The sequence below is a fragment of the Trachemys scripta genome, chromosome 5 (genome assembly GCF_013100865.1).
Source record: "Trachemys scripta elegans isolate TJP31775 chromosome 5, CAS_Tse_1.0, whole genome shotgun sequence".
NCBI classification, from domain to species: Eukaryota; Metazoa; Chordata; order Testudines; family Emydidae; genus Trachemys; species Trachemys scripta.
The window spans coordinates 96880060-96901218 of NC_048302.1; the positions used below are offsets into that span (position 1 = coordinate 96880060).

At 41.4% G+C, this 21159-nt stretch overlaps 1 protein-coding gene across 9 annotated transcripts in view; it reads right to left on the reverse strand.

Annotated features, from left to right (window-relative positions):
* Nucleotides 1-21159, reverse strand: part of WDR19 (WD repeat domain 19) — a 126322-nt gene that overhangs the window by 91702 nt on the left and 13461 nt on the right. For 8 of the 9 annotated variants that reach the window (XR_004645816.1, XM_034771250.1, XM_034771252.1 and 5 more), the window contains exons 3-9: nt 20102-20167; nt 17860-17985; nt 15811-15926; nt 14909-15024; nt 7838-7918; nt 6489-6601; nt 5103-5276 (exon numbers count right to left, since the gene is read on the reverse strand). Coding sequence is in view for 8 of the 9 variants with exons in the window: in XM_034771250.1 (XP_034627141.1) it covers nt 5103-5276; nt 6489-6601; nt 7838-7918; nt 14909-15024; nt 15811-15926; nt 17860-17985; nt 20102-20167 (792 nt within the window). In the remaining variant the exon portion in view is untranslated. Of the gene's footprint in view, nt 1-5102; nt 5277-6488; nt 6602-7837; nt 7919-14908; nt 15025-15810; nt 15927-17859; nt 17986-20101; nt 20168-21159 lie in introns of those variants that run through there. The other variant, XM_034771255.1, reaches the window with a different exon arrangement.

The following is a 21159-nucleotide window of genomic DNA, read 5'->3' on the forward strand; positions in this document are numbered from 1 at the left end:
TTTGTTCTGTTCTAAAAGCCACTTCTGCATTCCTTGATAACGCCCTGATATGTTGGCAGCGTTGTCATAAGATTGACCTCTGCACTTTGAGAAATCTATTTTGCAAACTTGGCACAGATAATGCAGTACTTGATTTGCCATTTCTTCACCAGTGTGGCTTTTCAAATTGAGGAATGTTATAAATCGTTCAACTGGTTTTCCATCTGTGGGAGACACATATCTTAGTACAATACTCAATTGATCAATATGTGAAAGATCAGGTGTAGAGTCGACAGATAAACTGAAGTACCCAGCAGTACTTATTTCATCCATAATAGCTGAATGAACTTTGTCACTCATTAGACCAATGAGTTCATCACATATTGTCTTGGATAAGTATGATGGGTTACCTTTGCTAGCATTCCCATATTTTGAGATATGGCCTGCTAAAAATGGGTCAAACTGAGCCACAAGCACCAACAATCCCAAGAAATTTCCATTCTGCAATGATCCAAATGTGTCAGACCACATTCAGCTAATGTTTGAACAACAGCTATAACACGCTGCAAGACATGTTGCCAGTATTCACGCTCCCCTTTAATTTGTTCTTCCAATTTTTGTGTCAATCCAAAGCTCTGTCTTCGATTTAAATATGTCAACACTGAATCTCTGTGAGTAGTGCTATTTTCATGTTGTTCAATTAAAACAGTATTCCGCCAGTCACTAAATCCATCTGCAGCAAACCAGGATGTTGAAGGTTTATATGCAAAAAGTTTGCAAACAAAACAGTACACAGACCCTGTTGATGGTGAATATAGTAGCCATTCTCGAGTGTATTTCTCTTTCTATTCGCTTTCATGCCGAAAAATATTTTTTGTGGACAATATCTTGTTTGTTTGCCATTGGTAAAAGTCCGACGTGAATTCTCAAATGGCCCAGTGTGGTGTTGACAGTCATTTGGTCCACGATCTATCCAGTAAGCTAATCATCAGTACTGAAATCAACCCACATACCAGGATCTTTTCTCCTATTATTTACAGCATGATCAGGTTCACAGCCCATCTTCTAGAACAATGTCTGTTTTACCACCAAGAGTAGGATGATCAGTTACAGTTTCTGATTTCTTTGCATTATTTCTATTTATCTATGTTAGTAAGATGCCCCCCTGGTTTAGGTGGGGATAAGTAATGAAAAGAGAACAGAAAAAAGGGGGAAGAGTGTGTAGTGGAGTGTAAAGAAGTCTAACAAAGTTCTGATTTTTCTCATGATGACTACTTCAATGCTTTTTTTGAAATATCGAATATCAAATTAAAAAAAAAACCCTCTTTTTTTGGTGCCCTCTGCTTTGCTGGTGCCCTAAGCACGTGCTTAGTCTGACTATTGGGTAATCCAGCCCTGGTTCTGGGGCCACACATGTTCCTTAAGTGTCCATATGCTCCAGGACTGAGGGCACAATGGGCAGTGTGTGCCCAACTGCCACTTAGTTCCTTTCCCATCACAGACTCCAGGTGTTATAGGATTCCATAGTAGCAGGGAAGGAGGGAAGGTTGTGGAATATATATGGACAACATATGTCAAAGAACGCCATTTACTGTAAGTAACTTTTCTTTCTTTGAGTGCTTGTCTACATATATTCGACATTTGGTGACTCACAAGCAGTAACCTAATGTAAGGAGGTGGGTGCTTGGAGTCTACTTAAAGATTGCAGCACTGTTCTGCCAAAAGAAGCATTAGATTTCAATGCTTCCACAAGGTAATGGAAGTATGAACTGTATAAGTATGAACTGAACCCCAAGTAGCTGCCCAGCAGATGTCTGGAATGGATATAGTTTGCAAAGAAGCTGCAGAGGCTGCCTGGGCCCTGTAGAAAGAGCCTTAATCTCAGCTGGCGGATATAAACTAGCTAGCTCATTACAGCCCTAATACATTACAGCCCGATATTCTGAGCTTGTATCACTTGACTCTTCATTCTGTCAGCAAATGCTATCTTGTGGAAACTCTGAAAGTTCTGGACCTTTCCAAAAAAAGATCCTACAAACATCATGGACTGCAAGCTGAGAAATCCTAGGTCCCTGGGAAGGTGCAGGAGAGGAGGTTTTACTCTGGATGGTGGTGCAGAAGTGTGGTGCCTCATATGATGAAGACCTCAGGTGTTTCAAAAGGGCCATAATGGAACATTACATGGAAAAGGTCCTGGGGGCCAGAGAGAAGGGGACCAGGGCATATGTCTACTCCCATACCCCCTATATGATACAGGCATGAATGAAGCCCTTGACTCTCTTTCAGATGTATAAGGATCAAATGAGGGGGTCCTTGGTGAATATGTAGGGGATCCCTCCCTGTTGTGTTGGGAATTTGATGAGAAGCAAGAGCACTCCAGATCTAAGTGGGAGGCTGCTGAAGCTAGTGTCCTAGGTTGCAACGTTAACCTGCATTGAGCAGACCACCCAGTACTGACATTGTCATTCTGGTGGGGAAATTTAGCTCTGTGTAAAATTCTGGCTCATCAGGATATGAATATCTTTTGATACAGCATGCTTCTTCACTATGGAGAAAGATGGTGCCTAACCTCGGTGTGGGGATGGATAGCACCAGGGTGGATTGTGCTGACATGTCCAGGGCTAAAGTACTCGGTGTCGAAGGAAACAGTACCAAAGAGACTGGTATCAAAAAGGGTTGGTGCAGCAAGAGTTGGTGGCGGAGCACTTGGTTTTGAAGTAGCCCCGATGCTCTGGTCTCAGAGGCAGCTAGTTTTGATTCTTGAGATGGTGCTAGAATTCTGGTAACTTGCCCCCTCAGAATTCCAGAGCTACTCAACTCAGACGAAGGAGTCTCTTTAGATTGGGAGTGGAGAAGGAACTTGGACCTCTTTTTACTAGGAATTCCCAGCAGGGATCTGCCCCTGCTCTTCCCAAAGGAGCGATGCTCCTTTTTTCCCAAGGTTCTGACCTTTTCAGTTCTACCCATATCCATAGCTGGGACAGTCTTAGAAGATGGGGCCCACAAACTAGAGTAATTGAAACTCATATAGGCTAGACTGAAATCAAACCTGCCTGGGGAAGGAGGGGGTTCTCCCCATCCTGGATCAGAGGCAGGCTGCATAGAGCAGTCAAATAAAAACAGATTAAGGTGTGCCTCTCTTGCCTTCAAAGTTCTTTTAGAAAAAGGACTTGCATTTATCAGGGATATGACCTTCCCCAACCAAAAACGCATATGGGATATCCATCATTAACTGATCACGGCACCTCACAAGAGGAGCAATACATAAAGCCAGGCAACTTCAGATGAGACTTAAGCCTTGGTATTAGGAAGAAGCTCCTGATAAGAGAGAAAATGAAAAGAAAACACGAAAGTAAACTACCAAACCTTGCCAACAGACAAACTATCCTAACTAACAATAATATAGACAACAATCCACAAAAAGTTGATGAAAAGACACTAGGGAGCTATATCTCACAGATATGGGCAATGGTGAAGGAACTGAGTGGCACTAGGGCCTGCAAAACCCGTAATGCCTTTGGTATGTGAGCAGAATGACACTCACAGCACCTGTGCAGCCCCAATGGACACTGCTGGCCAAAAGACTCCAATCTTGCGTGCCTGGGATGTATATGCATCAACAGTGGAATATATATGGACAGGCACTGAAGAAGAATGAGAGGATCACATTCAGTCTCCATATCCATTCAAACACTGGCCTTTCTGTTGAGATTGCCAGTAAGGGTTCCAATTAGTAACAAATGTGGTGGTGGTTTTGGTGAGTCAGACCCTCATCTACTAGAGACTGGACTCATTTTAATTAAGCTACGGAATAACCACCATGTGGAAACAACTGAATATGAAAGTGGGATGGATTTAAACTAGTGATCTAGAGTTGAAAGACTCAACAGCTTAGTACTCAGCTCTTTATACCCTCTGATGGTTGATGCTATAGTGCTGTGTCTTTGGATTCCAACTGTTGTGCCCTTTAGTTCTTGCATAATGTGAATGGCATGCATTACCACTCTGGTTTCAAGACATTGATCAAGGAAGCGCTCTCTGCCAAAGACTGATATCCTTGTGCCACCTGGATGGCAGGTCTAGTTTTATTATTTGCTTTACAGTAGCCATTGCTGAGGCCCCAACCATGATTAGCTTAGTTAGAATATAAACTCTAGCCGGCAGGGGCCACCATTTTGGGGTCCATCCATCTAATGCCTAACATAATGCAACCCTGAACTCTGGGTCAGAGGTCTTTAGGTGCTACTGTAGTACAAATAATAAATATTTATAATCAGGACTCTGTTGTGCTAGGTGTTGTACAAATACATAGTAAAAGACATGCAGACAATTAATCTGTCTGTTTGCTCACAGTGTGAAAATCCAACTCTCACATTAGGCCCATCATAGAAATTGAGATTATCTTCTTGTCTATTTCTGAGATAAAACTCTTCAAAGATGGTGGCATGGTCTCTCAGTTGAGGGTCCCAGCCTTTGAAAACTGTTCCAGGCAGTGGTTTGCCCAAGCCAGAGTTTGTTTAGCTTCAGAGCAGGATGCATGCATTTTAGCTTGTTCTAAAGAAGTCAAGTTTTAGACATCAAACAAACGGAGGGACTGTCTACACACAGTATTTGTACCACTATACTGGTTTAAAAATAGACACAGTTAAAATAGTACAACCTCCCCCCTCATGTGGGCCCAGTTATACAGTTGATATAACAGTCCTTACATCAATATAACTTATTTCTGTAAATTCAGCTATACTGATATAAACACCTTTATACTGAATAATTGCATCCACACTTTTAACTATGTTGGTTTCTAAACAGATATACCGTTATGCTGTTACAAAAATGGCGTGCAGATCAACCCTTATTATCCCATAAATGGGTTAAATTTTCTCAATAGCACATGAAGTGGATTAGATGAACAATTCCTACTACTGCTAACAGGCATTCTGTGTTTAATCTGTAGCACACAATAATGAAAGTATGTCACTAACACTTTTGTATTCAAGTATCACATTAGCCAATACAAAATAAACAAGATATCAAAAGTTAGAACAACGAAGAAAATAAATAATTGTGTTTGCTTTAAGACACTTGCTATTTCAGACATTTTATAAACAAATATGATCACTTACCAGTTGTCTCCACATGATGCAGCTTTGTTTAGTGATTGTGATATTGCAATGCTGGTTAGGTTATCCTTATGATTGCGAGCTTGAAAAATCTCTTGACCAATCTCACGAATGTGTGTAGAAATAACAACAAAGCACCCACGTGAGAAGCCAATCATGATGTAGCCATCACCATACCTATAGCAAAACCAACATTTAAAGAGAGAGATGGCTGGGCAGCCTGGCTGCATAGAAAGTAACGCAATATGAGAAAAAACTCCTGAGCAGGATGCAAGTCAGATTGCTGAAGAAAGAAAGACAGAAATGCATTGAGTCTTCCTACAACAGATATAAAAATACTTGTTGGTGAGAGCAGTGTCTAGATCTCTCCTCATTGAGGTCCTCACCATAGGAAAACAGCAGACAGGAGGCTCCAGGGAGCAGCTTGGCTAGGGGCGGCTCCAAGGCAGGGAAGGGGGGTGGGGCAGGAGCAGCAGTGGATGCAGACAGCAACAGAGCAGAGCAGCAGGGGGGAGGAGGGGCACCCCTGCTCCGGAGACACCTTCTTAGCCGTTGCCCAGCCCACCCAACCCTAAGGCCAGCCCTGCTGGGTTTGGTACTAGTCAATATTTTCATTAATACTTGGATAATGGAGTGGAGAGTATGTTTACAAAATCATGAGGGCCGAGGAATGGGCTGGGGGCAGAGCAGGGGACATAGAGGAGCGGTGGCTGGGGCCAGAGCAGACCTGCGGCTGGAACTGGGATTGGGGCGGAGTGGAGCTGCAGCTGGGGCCGGAGCTGGGCTGGGAATGAAGCGGGGCTGGGTGGTGCTCCCTCCCCGCCCCCTGTGGGAACTGGCCCGGGCCCCACCATGCACTCCCTGAACATTCCTCCATGTCCCCCTAGAGGGGCATGCCCCACAGTTCGTGGACCACTGCTTTAGTCTGAAAGGAATATTATATTAAAAAGATACTTTATAAACCCAAAAATCCTCATGTGATAATGGGATAATTACCAGAAATGAAAATAAATTAGAAAGATAAAAACCTCAGTTTTTTCTTGCAATATTAAGAAGTTAGTGCAGGGGTCGGCAACCTTTCAGAAGCGGTGTGCCGAGTCTTCATTTATTCACTCTAATTTAATGTTTTGTGTGCCAGTAATACATTTTAGCATTTTTAGAAGGTCTTTCTATAAGTCTATAATATATAACTAAACTATTGTTTTATGTAAAGTAAATAAGGTTTTTAAAATTTTTAAGATGCTTCATTTAAAATTAAATTAAAATGCAGAGCCCCCCCCGACCGGTGGCCAGGACCCGGGCAGTGTGAGTGCCACTGAAAATCAGCTCGTGTGCCGACTTCGGCATGCGTGCCATAGGTTGCCTACCCCTGAGTTAGTGCTTGCTCACCATCTATAGGTTACAATGTTGCCATAGCGTTGCTGGAATTCCAGATCAATTGGATTATCAGGATCATTCAGATTAAAAAGAAACAATGTTTTCTTGCCAACCACCACGCTTACCTGCCAATTGACAAAGTGAAAAACACACCCAGTGAGAACGCCATTTTAAAATAAAAACACTACTGTTTTTACTAAAAGACGAAGCTTTTATCCTTCAGAATTCAGTTCAAGGTCTGGTTCCACTGGTCAAGTTATAACATAAAATCAAAGGATACTGCGTTTTTTAGGATGCAGAGAATTGTCATCCATAGAGTGCAGGGAAACAGTATCACAGCTCTGGTGGCTAATGTTAGTCAATGATATAAACAAAGCTTCTAAACAGATTACATTATTAAATATTTTTTATGTTTAGAAATGTTATGAAATTTCCTTAACAGCTATTCAAGTAATTTTAAAATGATTTCCTTAAAAATTATGAAGACATACAATTTAATATCTATCTAGATAAATGCTTCTTATTTGAGGAAATCCACAGAGATGATGGATTTTGTCTCAGTTTTCAATGCTCTCTTTTTGCATTCTCTGGCGACCAAATAAATAGTATTACTATCAGACAAAGTAGAAGCTAGCTCAATGCAGGGTAACACAGGGAAGGGAGGAGATCATCAGAAAAAAGAGGCTTATTACTATAACACCTATAACAAGAAAACAAGGAAGAACTTGTTTTATGTCTCATGCTTTGTGTTTGCTTGGATTGACAAGAATATTAAACAAAAAGGTTATTTTCTATCTTAATTTAGATCATTCTCTTTTTGCCCTCAGTCTAAAAGTGAAGCACTATTCATGCTAACGCCTATTTTAGGAGTATTAAAATACTAATAAACCCCTTTCCCCCTAACCCTGTTTCTTAACATATTTGGGGGAAAAACCAAGCCCCGTGCAAACCCAAAAAACGGTAATAGCTGATAACAAGAGATTTGAGTTTCCCCAAAGTCTGAGTGTGTGTGAATCCAAAGATTTGGCCTCAGCCCATCTCTAGTCATAACCTCTTAAAGCATTTAGTTCTTAAATGTGAGTACCACTAGTCATCGTAAGAGCTAAAGGTCTGAAATGTTTAAGAATTACTATTATTTTAAGCTCTTCTAAAGATACCACAGCAACTTTACTTTAGTTTGTAGTATAGTTTATTTATTTTAATCAAATTAATTCTTCCTTTTCAGATAATGCCGTCTCAACCTTTTAAGTAATACTGTATGCTAATGTGGCAGAGACAGGTAGGGCATTCTGTTTACATTCAGAACAACATCTGTGATGTGCTGAATGGTGTTGTGCATTGGTTTCATACAGTCTGCTTACTGTGCTTTCCCTGGTTGATATTCTTTCATCAGTCTTCATCACTGAGAACTGCATATCACTGGGATCCGATCTCACTGAAGTCTGCGAGAAGGAAGTCCAGATTCAGATATTATTTATTTATGTAGCACAGTGTGCCAAGCACTGAACAGATAAGGTAAGAGGACACTTTTCCTATCTAGAATATTTTGGGTGTTAATGCAATATAAATAAATAAATAAATAAACAACAACAATTCCACTATTCTCCCTTTATTCACAACTCCAACATCCTTTCTTCATTAATAACAGAAGAAAAAAAAGAAAAAGAAAAAGAAAGAAAGGAAAAGGAAAAGGAAAAGGAAAAGGAAAAGGAAAAGGAAAAGGAAAAGGAAAAGGAAAAGGAAAAAGATCAGTTTTGATCATGTCGAGCTTGAATTGCCAGGGAACATCCAGGGTTTAGATGTCTAAAAGGCAGTTACAGATGCAAGTCTAAATAGAGATGAACAGGCAGATCTTCATGTTGTTTTGTAGACAGGGTAGTAACTGAAGTGGCGTGACCAATTGAGGTCATGCAGCAAAAGAATGTAGTGGAAAAAGAAGACAGGGCCAACATTTAAAGACAAAAGCGGATGAGATGAAACAAGCAGCCCTGTCTACTCACCCATAAGGAGATTCATGTTGTATTTATATAGCCAAAACATAGATTCATTTGAACTCTCCCCAGACTAGGGTCCAGCTAAAGAAAAAACAGGTACTTATCTGTACTATAGCCATTGTTCTTTGAGATGCAGGTGCAGCCATGTATTCCACTCAGGTGTACACACGCCCATTGCACTGAAGTTGGAGAACTTTGCTTAGAACTGCCCATCGGACCCCTCCTAGCCACTCCCATAGCTATTTAAGGGCAGCACCACCCCAACCTCTCCTTAGTTCCGTCATACGAAGTATCAAGATTTGAGACTCCAATGCAGAGGGGACAGAAAGTGGGTTATGGAATACACGTCTGCACTCACATCTCAAAGCACAACAGTTACAGTACAGATAGGTAACTGTTTTTCCATCTTCGAGCTTAAAATTGTTGATTGGCTCTAGTTTTCAAGATATGCTATTGGGTCAGTATATACGACCCTTGACTTGGGAATGGCGGAGGATAAGTGAGTTATAAAGGGAAGGGATCTCAATTTAAACCAGAAGGGACTAAAATACATCTTTCACTGGATCTATGAATAAGTCTATGACTGGGTTTGGACAGTGTTTTGCCTAAAAAGCAAGTAATGAATGATGAAATCTGAAGCTGGTATTGCGTCATACATGATATGAATTGCATCATGTTACTCTTAGAAGTCATGGATGATGCAATCATAACGAAGCTTACATCACTCTGCTGAACAAATTGCCCTATATCAGCTCTAGAAATCATACAGTGTCGTGCTCTCTTATTTGTCAGTGTTTGATTTTGCAAAGGGACACATTTCTGTTTAGCCAAAGTGAGCAGAGATGCCTTGTACTTGTGTGAACCGTGCAGATAACTTCTGCTATGTTTGTGGTGAAGTGACTTTTGCATCACAAAAGCGCAGTATAACCACTATGGTTAAGAAAGCCTATCACCTTTATTTTGGCTGCAAAATTGGAGATCAGGACAAGAGGTGGGCCCCACACATATGCTGCAACACTTGTGCAACAAATCTTCGCCAGTGGTTGAACAGGAAAAAGGAAATCTAGGCCTTTTGCAGTGCCAATGATTTGGAGAGAGCCAACAGATCATACCAGCAATTGTTACTTCTGCATGGTGCCTCCAGTTGGGAAAGGTGTGTCAAAGAAGAAAAAGTGGACTGTGCATTATCCAAACATTCCATCAGCTATACGCCCAGTAGCCCAGGGAGAAGGACTGCCGGTTCCTGATGCACCGGCATCATTCTCACTTGAGTCTGACGAGGAAGAGGATGAAACTTCTGGTCCTGAACCATCAATGTCACAGGACCCACATTTTCTCCCATCCTCCTCCTCTGAACCACACCTCATAACACAAGGTGAACTGAATGACCTTGTCAGGGATTTGGAACTACCCAAGAGTAAGGCAGAGCTGTTGGGCTCCAGACTACAGCAGTGGAATCTCCTGGCAGGTGATGTTAGGGTTTCCATGTTCCATGACTGTCAAAAGGATCTTGTCCCATTCTTCTTCATGGAAGGTGATCTTGTAGCCTGCAACAACATTGATGGTGTGATGGCAGCCCTCAACATCGTTCACGATCCAGATGAGTGGAGACTGTTCATTGATTCATCGAAGACGAGTCTTAAAGCTGTTTTACTGCATAATGGCAATGTTTTGCCATCAATTCCAGTTGGTCATGCAGTCCATATGAAGGAAACCTATGACAACATGAAACAACTTTTGAGATGCATAAACTATGACCAACATCAGTGGCAGCTTTGTGGCGATTTGAAGGTTGTTGCTCTCTTGCTTGGTCTGCAGACTGGATACACAAAGTACTGCTGTTTTCTCTGCGAATGGGATAGTCATGCAAGAGATTCCCACTACATCAAGAAAGATTGGCCACTCCGACAGTCATTGGAGCCTGGGAGGAAAAGTGTTCAGCATCCACCACTTGTTGAATCAAGGAAGATTTTGTTACCACCCTTACACATCAAGCTGGGTCTGATGAAGAACTTTGTCAAGTCCATTGACAAAACACAAGCAGCTTTCAAGTACCTCCGTGGAAAATTTCCAAGGTTAAGTGAAGCTAAGATAAAGGAAGGTGTCTTTGTTGGTCCTCAGATTCGTGAACTTCTTCGAGATGATGCATTTGACCATGCACTGCCTGGCAAGGAAAAGACGGCATGGAAAGCCTTCCAGTTAGTGGCAATAAATTTTCTCGGAAACAACAAGGCAGACAACTACAGGTTGTTGGTGGAAAACCCCCTCAAAGCATACAAAAGCCTTGGTTGCAACATGTCACTAAAGATACATTTTTTGCACTCTCATCTAGATTTTTTTCCACTGAACTGCAGAGCAGTGAGCGACGAGCGATTTCATCAGGACATTGCAACAATGGAGAAACGCTATCAGGGCAAATGGAGCCCATCAATGCTTGCAGACTATTGCTGGACAGTGACAAGAGATGCTCCATTTAATGAATACAAGAGACAAGCCAAGAAGCGCCGAGTAGACACTGAATAGGACTAAACTATGTACAGAATAGTTTTTTGCCTTTTGTTTCATAATAAATTTTATTTATATAACCTTTTTGCTGATTTTTAAAGTGTTACATAAACAGGACAGGTGAAATATTATCATGTAAAGCAACCATAAACACATGAAAAGACCTAGGTTTACAATTTATGATTAAAACTCTACTATCTACACAATATACATAGACATAAAATGTAAAAACTTAAATATCTTAGAAACAGTAGCCAATCAGTTGTTTTAATTGTCATATTTGAATTCAGAACATCAAAATACATAATAAATAGCACATTTTATCTCTGAAGCAGATGACTTCTCAAAAATTGTAGACCAGTGCAATTTATCAGTAAATTTGGACATAGCCTCCTGTGATAAATGAAGGGAGTGGGAGGGAGCTCCCTTTTATAGACACCCAGCCAGTCAGTTAGCTATAAAATTCCTCTTAGTAGCTGTTCTCTACTTGCTTTATTTGTAAAGGGTTAACAAGCACACCGGTAAAAAGAAAGGTGTGGGCACCTGACCAAAAGAGCCAATAGGAGGGCTAAACTTTTTAAAATGGGAAAAAAACTTCCCTTTGTCTGTCTGTGGTGTTCTCTGGGAAGGAGAGGAACAAGGAGCAGTTATGATATGAGAAGCTTTAAGCCAGGTATGATCAAAAATCATCAGATCATACCTAGAATTACATATTTGGAACTCCCAAATGTGTAAGTAAATTAGGAATATTTAGAAAGACGTGATTAGGTTTATTTCTTGGCTTGTGGACTCCTCTGTGCTAACCCCAGATGCTTTTGTTTTGCTTTAAGCTGAACCTCAAGAGAACTATCTTGCTTAATTTTTGTAATTGTTTCTTTTAAGCCTAAATTCCAAATGTATTTCCTTTCTTTTTGTTTTTAATAAATGTTACCTTTTTTAAGAACAGGATTGGATTTTTGGGTCCCTAAGAGGTTTGTACATATGTTGTTTAATTAGCTGGTGGCAACAGCTGATTTCCTTTGTTTTTTTCTCAGCTCTTCCCTGGAGGGGGGGTGAAAGGGCTTGAGGGTATCCCACAGGAAGGAATTTCCAAATGTTTCTTCCTGGGTTCTCAAACGGGGTGGGGGTTTTCACTTAGGTGGTGGCATTGACCCATCCAAGGTTAGAGAGAAGCTGTGACCTTGGGAGTTTAATACCAGACTGTAGTGGCCAGTATTAATTTTTTTAATTCTTGTGGGTCCCCACCTTCTGCACTCAAACTGGTAGAGTGGGGAATCAGCCTTGACATCTCCCAATTTACGAAGTCATATTCAGATAATACTGCCTACTGATTCGAAATGCACATTTGTAACAATGAGGTTGAACAAATTTTTCTTTCCATCAAATTTAACTAATCAGACTCTTTGGCCTGGTCTACACTAAAGAGTTAGGTCAACCCAGCTACATTGCTCAAGGGTCTGAAAAATCCATACCACTGAGCAACGTAGTTAAGTCGACCTAACCCCCAGTGTACACAGCGCTAAGTCAATGGAAGAATTCTTCCGTTGACATAGGTACTGCCTCTAGTGGATGTGGATAACCTATGTTGATGGGAGAACCCCTTCCATTGGCGTAGATTGTGTCTACACTGAAGCACTAAAGTGGGGCAGCTGTAGCATGCCGCTATAGCATTTCAAGGGTAGACAAGCCCAAAGTCTTTAGGCAGGGATTTATATCTCCCCTGAGATAGTCTCTCATTTGCCACTATTACAATAATAGTTTGGGGCTGGATGTGAAAAGCACTCAAAACCCTGCATAGGTACATAATACCAACTACAGCAAAGCATACTGACAAAAGGTAAGGAAACTGGGGTATGACACAAAGTCTTTGCGAGTTCCAAAAGTGCTTCATTTATTGGGAGAGCTCCCCTTCCTGGAGCTGAGGACTGGAGAATGTCCACCAATTTGATGTACTTGAGTAAATTCAGCCTGAAGCCATTTGCCTCAGGAGATCTTCAAAGGATTTAAAATTCTCGGGCACAAAAGAGGAGAAATCCAGCACCATGGAATCATCAGGTGAGGAGGAAGAGGAAGAGAGCAGAGCCAATGGGGATCTCCTGTAGCAACACTTGTGCCTGTAACAATGGTTCAGGCTGAACCAGCTCAGAGGGAGTAACCTTGGTCTGTGTCTGCAGTGTAGGTGGCTCAAGAGGGGACACTACTGAAGGGATTGGCGACCTTGCCCTGGACTGAGCTAAGGATCAGGACCTTGCAGACTGAGGAACATCCAAAGGATTCCAAGGAGGCCATTCAGGATAAGGATACAGCATTGGTGGCCAGTATGAACTGGACCAAGAGCCTCTGTCCTTACTGCAGGACCAGTGCGGATCCCTGTACAAATGGTAATCCTGGAGGAATCAAAGTCTTTCAGGAATGGTGGAAAATAGTGCCAATAATGGTGACAATTCTGCAAGGGCAGAGAAGAAGCCACTGCAGCTGAATGCTCCTGTATTAATAGAGAATCAGGAACTAGAAAAGCATAGCAAGTCCAGCACTACCTGACACATCAGTGGGATGGAAACAGTTGGTGCTGACACCGATGTCGTTGATATCAGACTCAATGGATGCCCACTGATGGCACTGGAGTCGACGGTATGGTGTCCAACTGATCTTGATTCAGTACCAGTGAGTGGGTAGATGGGCCAGCTCTATTCAATCTGCAGAGGTTCCCAGCACCGAAGCAGGCATAAAGTGTTGTTTCCGGTGCAAGTGTCTAGCCACCTATGTTCTCTTTTTGAGCAACTTACAGATGGAGCACTTTTCTTTATTGTGCCCTTCCCCAGGCACAATAAACACGAGTGTGGGGTCACTATTAGAGACAGCCACCCAACATGTCAGGCGGTGTTTAAAACCTGGTGAGGGCATCACACCAGGCTAAATCCTACTTAACTAACTACTACTAATTAAGTAAATCCTAAGGGCACTACTATAACTAAATACATACACAAAATCATAGGAAAGCACTGATAGAAAACATGATATTTGATACCACACAGAATTCTCAAACTCAAGCTGCAGGCAGTGAAAAGGAACTGAGGGAGGTCAGTGCAGAGCTGCATTTAAATAGCTATGGGAGAGGCTATGAAAGGCCAAAGGAAGCGAGTGCCACCCCAAAAGGGAGTGCTAAGCAAAGTTCTCCAGATTCAGTACACTGGGCGTGTGCACACCTGAGAGGAATGTCTGCAACCATTTGAAGAAATAAGATTTCAGTCTGCTCTTAAAAAAGTATTCAATGAACCACTATTTCTACTATTTGAAATTAAGTGAATTCTATAAATGTTGTGCATATCCAGAAAGTGCCTTTTCTCACAAGGATTCTAATTTACATAAGAAAACACTTAGAACTCTGATCAGAGGGAAGAAGGGAATTGGCATCTAAAAAGGGGCAATGAAGGTCTACCTTACACTTCAGGGGTAAGATCCTCATCCCTACTCCAGTCACTTTACAAAGAGTAAAAGGGCTGGATCATCCTAAAGGTGCCCTAAAAGCCCTGTATCTGGCCATGGAAGAATTCCCCTGGTACAGACACTGTGGAAAGGCTGCTTTCCAAGGACCCCTTGCAAGCCCTGGCATAGGGGATAAACCGGGGCAGATGTGGTGAGCAGCATTTCAGGGGCAGGCCTATAACATGCAGTGCTGCAGAGTCTGCAGCCAATAGGGCAACCCAAAGAGGCTGCTGTAACTTAGACAGGCCCCAAAGTATGCTGACATTATGCTCCAGCCCTGGGAGCAGTCCAGGATTGGGAGAGTGCAAAGATGACTTATAGCCACTTTAGCATCCACTCCAACTGGGCTGAGAGTCCAGTGTTGTGACTCTCAGAGATCAGCACAGAATCTTGCCCCAGGATCATAAACTAAGTATAACAGTTAGATAAAGATGCTGCTATTATTACCTGTCTTATAGTATCTCCTTCCTGATTGCTAATAGTTATCATTTTGTCTTCACTACCTAGTGCCAGCAGATTTTCAGTACTCCAGCAACCACAAGTGATCCGCTTGGTGTGTTTACCTGAAAAACAGATATATATTTAATGTATGTGTATAAAAAACCATACAAAATTAGAGATGGAAATGTGGCCTCTAATTCATAACCCAGCCTATGCAGGTTTGAGCCCTACAATACACACATTTTAAAAAAAATATTAAAAAATTAAAGGAAAGATTAATGTAATTCAAGTATGTACATTTTTAGAAAACAATTAGGGTGTGAAACAAAAAACTGACATGGTGAAAATTCAAAAAGGCATGATAGCCAGTGGAAAATATTTGTTATCAAAGTTTGTTTCTTGTTAAAAAAAAAAAAAAAATCCCCGAGAGGGAAGCCTTTGTATCTTTATGGAACCTTAAGGAACTTCTCATCTTCCCACTTGATTTGCATCAAACCTCTCAAGCCATTTATGGCAGCCACCATTTTCCTGCCCAAATGGAACTCTGAAGTTTATTGACGTTTCTCCTCAAATATACCATAGGAAAGATAGTTAACAACATGAAAAATTCCACAGCCAATTTTCTGGCTTGTGGAGCAAGGGAGACAATTTAATCCAAGTTTCCCACATGGCAGCACAGAACTTTGCCACTAGGTCATCACAGAGGTGTTTTACAAAGTATTCTATAAGAAACCATTCTAGTAAGAATAATAAATCAGAAGTAGCCATTTGAACAAGGGTACATTTTGGAGTTACAGTTATAGATTATTATATTTTTACACTGAACACAAAGTAATCTTAACACTATGAGTAAAATTTTGCTCTCAGTTAGAAACATACAAACCCTCTGAATTCAGTATAGTACATACCAAGGACAGGAATCTTGCGAGAAGTCTGTTGGTTATAAATAAGCAAGTTTCCCTTAGTTGTTCCAACAGCAAGTAAGGCTCCAACTCTGGACCAAAGCAAGAAAGACATTGGGTCTCTGAAATATTAAAAAACACAATAAAATCATCTTATATGGCATATCAGTGAGTTTCTCTTTTAAACTTAAAAAACAAGCGTATTGTTAACTATAATATTTGTTTTGTATTTGCACAGTGTTGTGTAAACCTGAGCTAAATTTTTTAATTCATTTGTTTAGGGTGAGTTTGCCACTTTCAGACTTGCTTAAGCATTCACTAAATAGCGATGAACTGGGGGGTGAGGGAGAGGGGTGGGGGGAGAAAGCTAGTTTGTTTAAATATTTGATGTGTACAAATGCTAAAAGTGGGCATCTGTCCATAAGCTCTAAGCATAATCAAGTTGACAAATTTCTAAGAAATGTTTAAAAAGATGGTGCTTTTCTGAATTTTTCTGTATTTTAACGGTGTAGTTGGGACTGATCACATGACTGTATTCACATGGTAGATCATAGTTCTTTGATTTACAAACTATCCAACGTAGTAAGAAAGCTTAGCAGAAGCTATTTTTGCTTTGAGTTTCAGATAGAGGAAGACTGTGTTTTATGTGACTTTTGAAGAGTTAATACAAAAAGCTAATATTTTAATTGAATTTAGTAAAAAGAGAATATTATTTCAATCTCCCTGCAGCCTAACCTGTCAGCCAAGCCTGAGTCCTGATATTTCTGTTGCATTTATATTGTTGTATGCAATTAAGTATGGCTTCCTTACTGATACAGTCTCCCTCATGTAATTGGATTTTAGAATTGATGTATGTAAATGCCCTTGAAGGAAATTTTGTCTGTTTTATTATTAGTTTAAAAAGTAATAAACATGAAGAGCATAATAAATGGTAATAGAAGCAGAAGTACTAAAGGAATAGATATTTCTGTAACAGGGGCTGCTCATATCCCAGCTACGTAGACTGGATGGACGTAAAGTAACAGCGAGCAAAATAAGATGCATTCAGAGTCTGTGACTGTTAATCAGGATCGAGTTTCTGATAAGACATGTGAAGAGGAAAATATTTTTTCTGTTGCTGATGAAAGACTCTGGGGGCAGGGACTTTATTATCGTATGTGCTTCAAAGAGTACCTAGCACATGGTGGGTGCTACTGCTATGTAACTAATAATAGATGGAGACTCTCTCAGGATTTAGGCACTGTTGACATTCTTTTAAAAACACAAATCATACCATAAAAAATATCCAGCTGCCAACTCCATCATATACACCTCTACCCCGATATAACACTGTCCTCGGGAGCCAAAAAAAAATCTTACTGTGTTATAGGTGAAACCACGTTATATCGAACTTGCTTTGATCCGCTGGAGTGCGCAGCCCCGCCCCCCCGGAGCTCTGCTTTACTGCATTATATCGGAATTCATGTTATATCGGGTCGCGTTATATCAGGGTAGAGGTGTATCAACAATGATCAGCTAATCTTTACAGCAACAAGATTAGATATTACCCTTCAGCAACACCTTACCCACAAAAGCTGTATTGAAAGATCTTTGCAATATACCTGAAGGTCAAGAGATTCATCCTTTTTAGAACTTGGGTGTGGGAAACGAGTTCCAAAGTGGAGGAACCCTTAGGGAAAGTGCCTTCCTAGCAGCAACCTCTGTTTTAAACTGAATGGATTCCAGATCAAGTGCTTCTATTGATCCCAATTTTGGCAGTAGCATGTCGTGGGGAAAGAGGTAATCTCTCAAGTAGACTGGTTGAGGCCATTTAGGGCATTATAGACCAAAACCTACAGAAATGCTCTACCTTGAAACCTGCAGATAGCCAATTAAAACTACAAAACACCAGTGTAATGTCCTTGCGGCAACATACCTCACTCAAGAAGCAGGCTGCTGCATTCTGCATTAGTTTCAGCTTCCAAATGGGTTTAGGATGTAGCACCAAGAAGGGCATACTGTACTAGTATGATTCTTGACATGCGTTTTACATTTTACAAGAAGAGTTTTTCTTACCTCATGCCACCGTCCACCTGGCTTGTTTTGTTTGTGTTGGCATCCCACAGATAAATGGTACTAGATTTGTCAGCAATTATGGCTAAGGTGTCCCCATCTTTATCCCAGTCCATAGCAACACAGTTGCTTAAGAAACAAAGAGAAAGAAGAAAATAAACTTTACTAGGGATTTTAAAAGTTTATGAGGGCCTAAACCAGACAAAATTACACAGTACAAAATGAAGCCCCTGACCCAGCTCCTCCCCTCCTAAAAAACCTGAGACAGGATGAGACATTCATGTTACATAAACCTGAATCTCCAGATAGAAGTTGCACTCCAGCTCTAATCTCACCCAAGACTATGACCCCTTCCTACCATTTGTGCCTCCAAAGGGGGTTCCAGAGCCCTGATCCCTTGCTGGACCCCGGAGCTAGACGGTCCCTTCCAACATACTCTGGATCTTTAAGGGACTCCAAGCTGTCACCCAACCTTATAGTTTTTTGGAGGTCACCTGATGTGGACAGCTCTCTCCCTAGTTCTCAGAAGAGTATTAAGTTTGGGACAGAAGTCCACATGGAAGCAGAAAAATGCTCTAGTTGCTGTTCCCACAATGAGCACAGGGGCAGACATACCCCCACAATCTCTAGCATAGGAGAAATAAGACTAAGGAAGGGACATATATTGAGGATTATAAACAACTCTGCTTATGTACTGGGTATATTTTCCTGCTGCACTAGTGCAGAGAAGGGTTGGGCACCAAAGGCTCTTATTAGAACTGGAAGAGACAATGGATCATAATGAACAAATCCTCAAAGACTGTGCAGAAGAAAGAGGCCTCTTGGGGTAATTCTGCACTTAAAAACCCTTGGCTGGCCTGTGCCAGCTGACTCAGGCTAAGGGGCTGTTTAATTGTGGTGTAGACATTCGTGCTCAGGCTGGAGTTTGGGCTGTAGGACCCTGGGAGGTGGGAGGGTCCCAGAGCTCAGGCTGCAGCCCAAGTCCAAATGTCTACACTGCAATAAAACAGCCCCACAGCCCGAGCCCTGAGAGCCAACGTCGGCTGGCACAGGCCTAACTGCAGCGTTTAACTGCAATGTAGACACACCCTCAGTGTCCCTTACAGTCCCAGGGAGGGCAGAGTGGGCCACTCAGTTCCAGGAGCCCAGCTGCATCCCTGAAGACAACAAAAGGATGGATTCTGGCACACAGGTGTTTGTATAAATGTTAGCAGCCCTGTCATGTGCATCAAGGTAGATTTGTGTGAACACAACAGAACCTGAACCAACCCTGATTTTAGATGGAGTCTGGGTATTATACTGACCGTTTGCACATCTCTAATCATAAGGCAAGCAACTCATAATGTATAGCAGGCATCTGGTTACTTGTTCTAGACTCCATCTGCTAGTATGGGGAAATAATTTACTGTTTGGCTGCCAGAGGGACATTTATCAATTAAATATGTAAAAACTGCAGTGTCTAATCTTCGCAAATACATGCAGAACACAGCTTTTGTGGTCATGAATGCTTCAACATCTTTGGTTTTTAACTATCTGAAAATTTTTTTTACACTCTTCTACCATGGACCTTATCTCTCAACCATTGTTCTTTGGTAAAAAACGTACGGTATGCAAAAAGAGTATTTATCTTCTTTTCTCCCACTTGCCTGAATTTAGCAGGATAGTAAACGTGGCCTCCCACAAGAAACTTCAAAGGATGTCTCAATCCCCAGCCACAGCAGCATGCAGCATTCTGGTGAGCAGGAGGAATAAATGGGAAGGGAAGCCACTAGAGGCAGTGTAACCTAGAGGACACCACACTTGACTGGGACTCAGGAGATCTGGATTCTATTCCCAGCTCTGTCATTGGCCTGCTGGGAGACCTGGAACAAGTCACCTTCTCTCTCTGTGCCTCAGTTTCTCTATCTGTAAAATGGGGATAATGACACTGACCTCCTTTGAGATCTACAAATGAAAAGCACTGAATAAGAGCTGGGAGTTTTTATTATTATTATTATTAGACAAGAGTGCAGAAAAAAACAAGAAAGCTGCATGCTTTTGATGAAAAGTATAGTTAAAGAATGTTTTACGTATAAGGATATATATAATTTTTTCCTGATTTTTCATGGCTATTGTATTATGAATTCAATTTTGCCTCAGATTACTTATGCATCTTCCACAGATTACTTATATGTATGCATGTGCCATTAAAAGTATGTGGTTTTTTTTGTTTAAGAACATGTTCCAAACCCTTGTTAGTTCTTACCTTGGTAAGTTAATTTCATTTCTCTTCTGACCATGACGATCAAAGATTTTTACAGTGTGATCAGCTCTAAAAACACGGAAGATGAATTCAGTCTTTTTGTACACTTGCAAATATCCTTAGAGATGTCATAAAAACTTTTCCCATTAATCTTTCATGCCACGTTGATGTGGGTCATGAGTTTTATCTATTGATATTTCCAGGGGATAGGTACTTACTGTGACATAGATTATGGATATATGCAGTGTTGTTGTAGCCATGCGGGTCCCAAGATATTAGCGAGACAAGATCGGAGAGGTAATGTCTTTTATTGGACCAACTTCTGCTGGTGAGAGAGGCAAGCTTTCAAGCTTACACAGAGCTCTTTTTTAGGTCTAGGAAATATACAGCTTGCTTCTCTCACCAACAGAAGGTAGTCCAATAAAAGATATTATGGACACATGGAATAATAAAAAGTTATTGTATCGGCTTTATAAGTCTTATATGTATGTTTATGGGCTAAGGATTGTATTCTGGCTCCATGGGGGAGTTACAGGGTTTCCTACAAGAACTAAATCACTGGGAGGTAATTAATGCAAATACCTAGGCAGGTAGCAAGTCTGGAGGAGACTCCGCTCCTGACAGAAACTGCATATACACAGCCTTGGCAGGATTCGATTGAATTTGATAGATGAAGTAAACATCGATTTCAGCTGACACACTGAAATTTGACCCAAACAAACAAAAACCACCCTGTGCACCTTGTCTCTGCAGGTATCACATGTCACCAGTCCTCAGGCAGGGCAGGCAACCCCACTGTCATAGCTTTCTTACTCAACAGCTGGGAGTGCGGGAGCCATTCCTAGGCAGAAGCCATTCAGCAGCAGAGTAGCCTCCCCTGTGGCCAGGGGCTTGTCTCCCATTTTAGGCAAAGGGTCTCTACTTTGCATGCCCTGCCAGAACTGCAGCCTTCCCCACATCTTGCGTCTTCAGGGATCCAATGTCACTGGCCCTGCAGGAGCACAGGAAGCCCCAGGCAGCCCTTCTGTCATAGAAGTGAGGCCATGACATTGCGGTGGCAG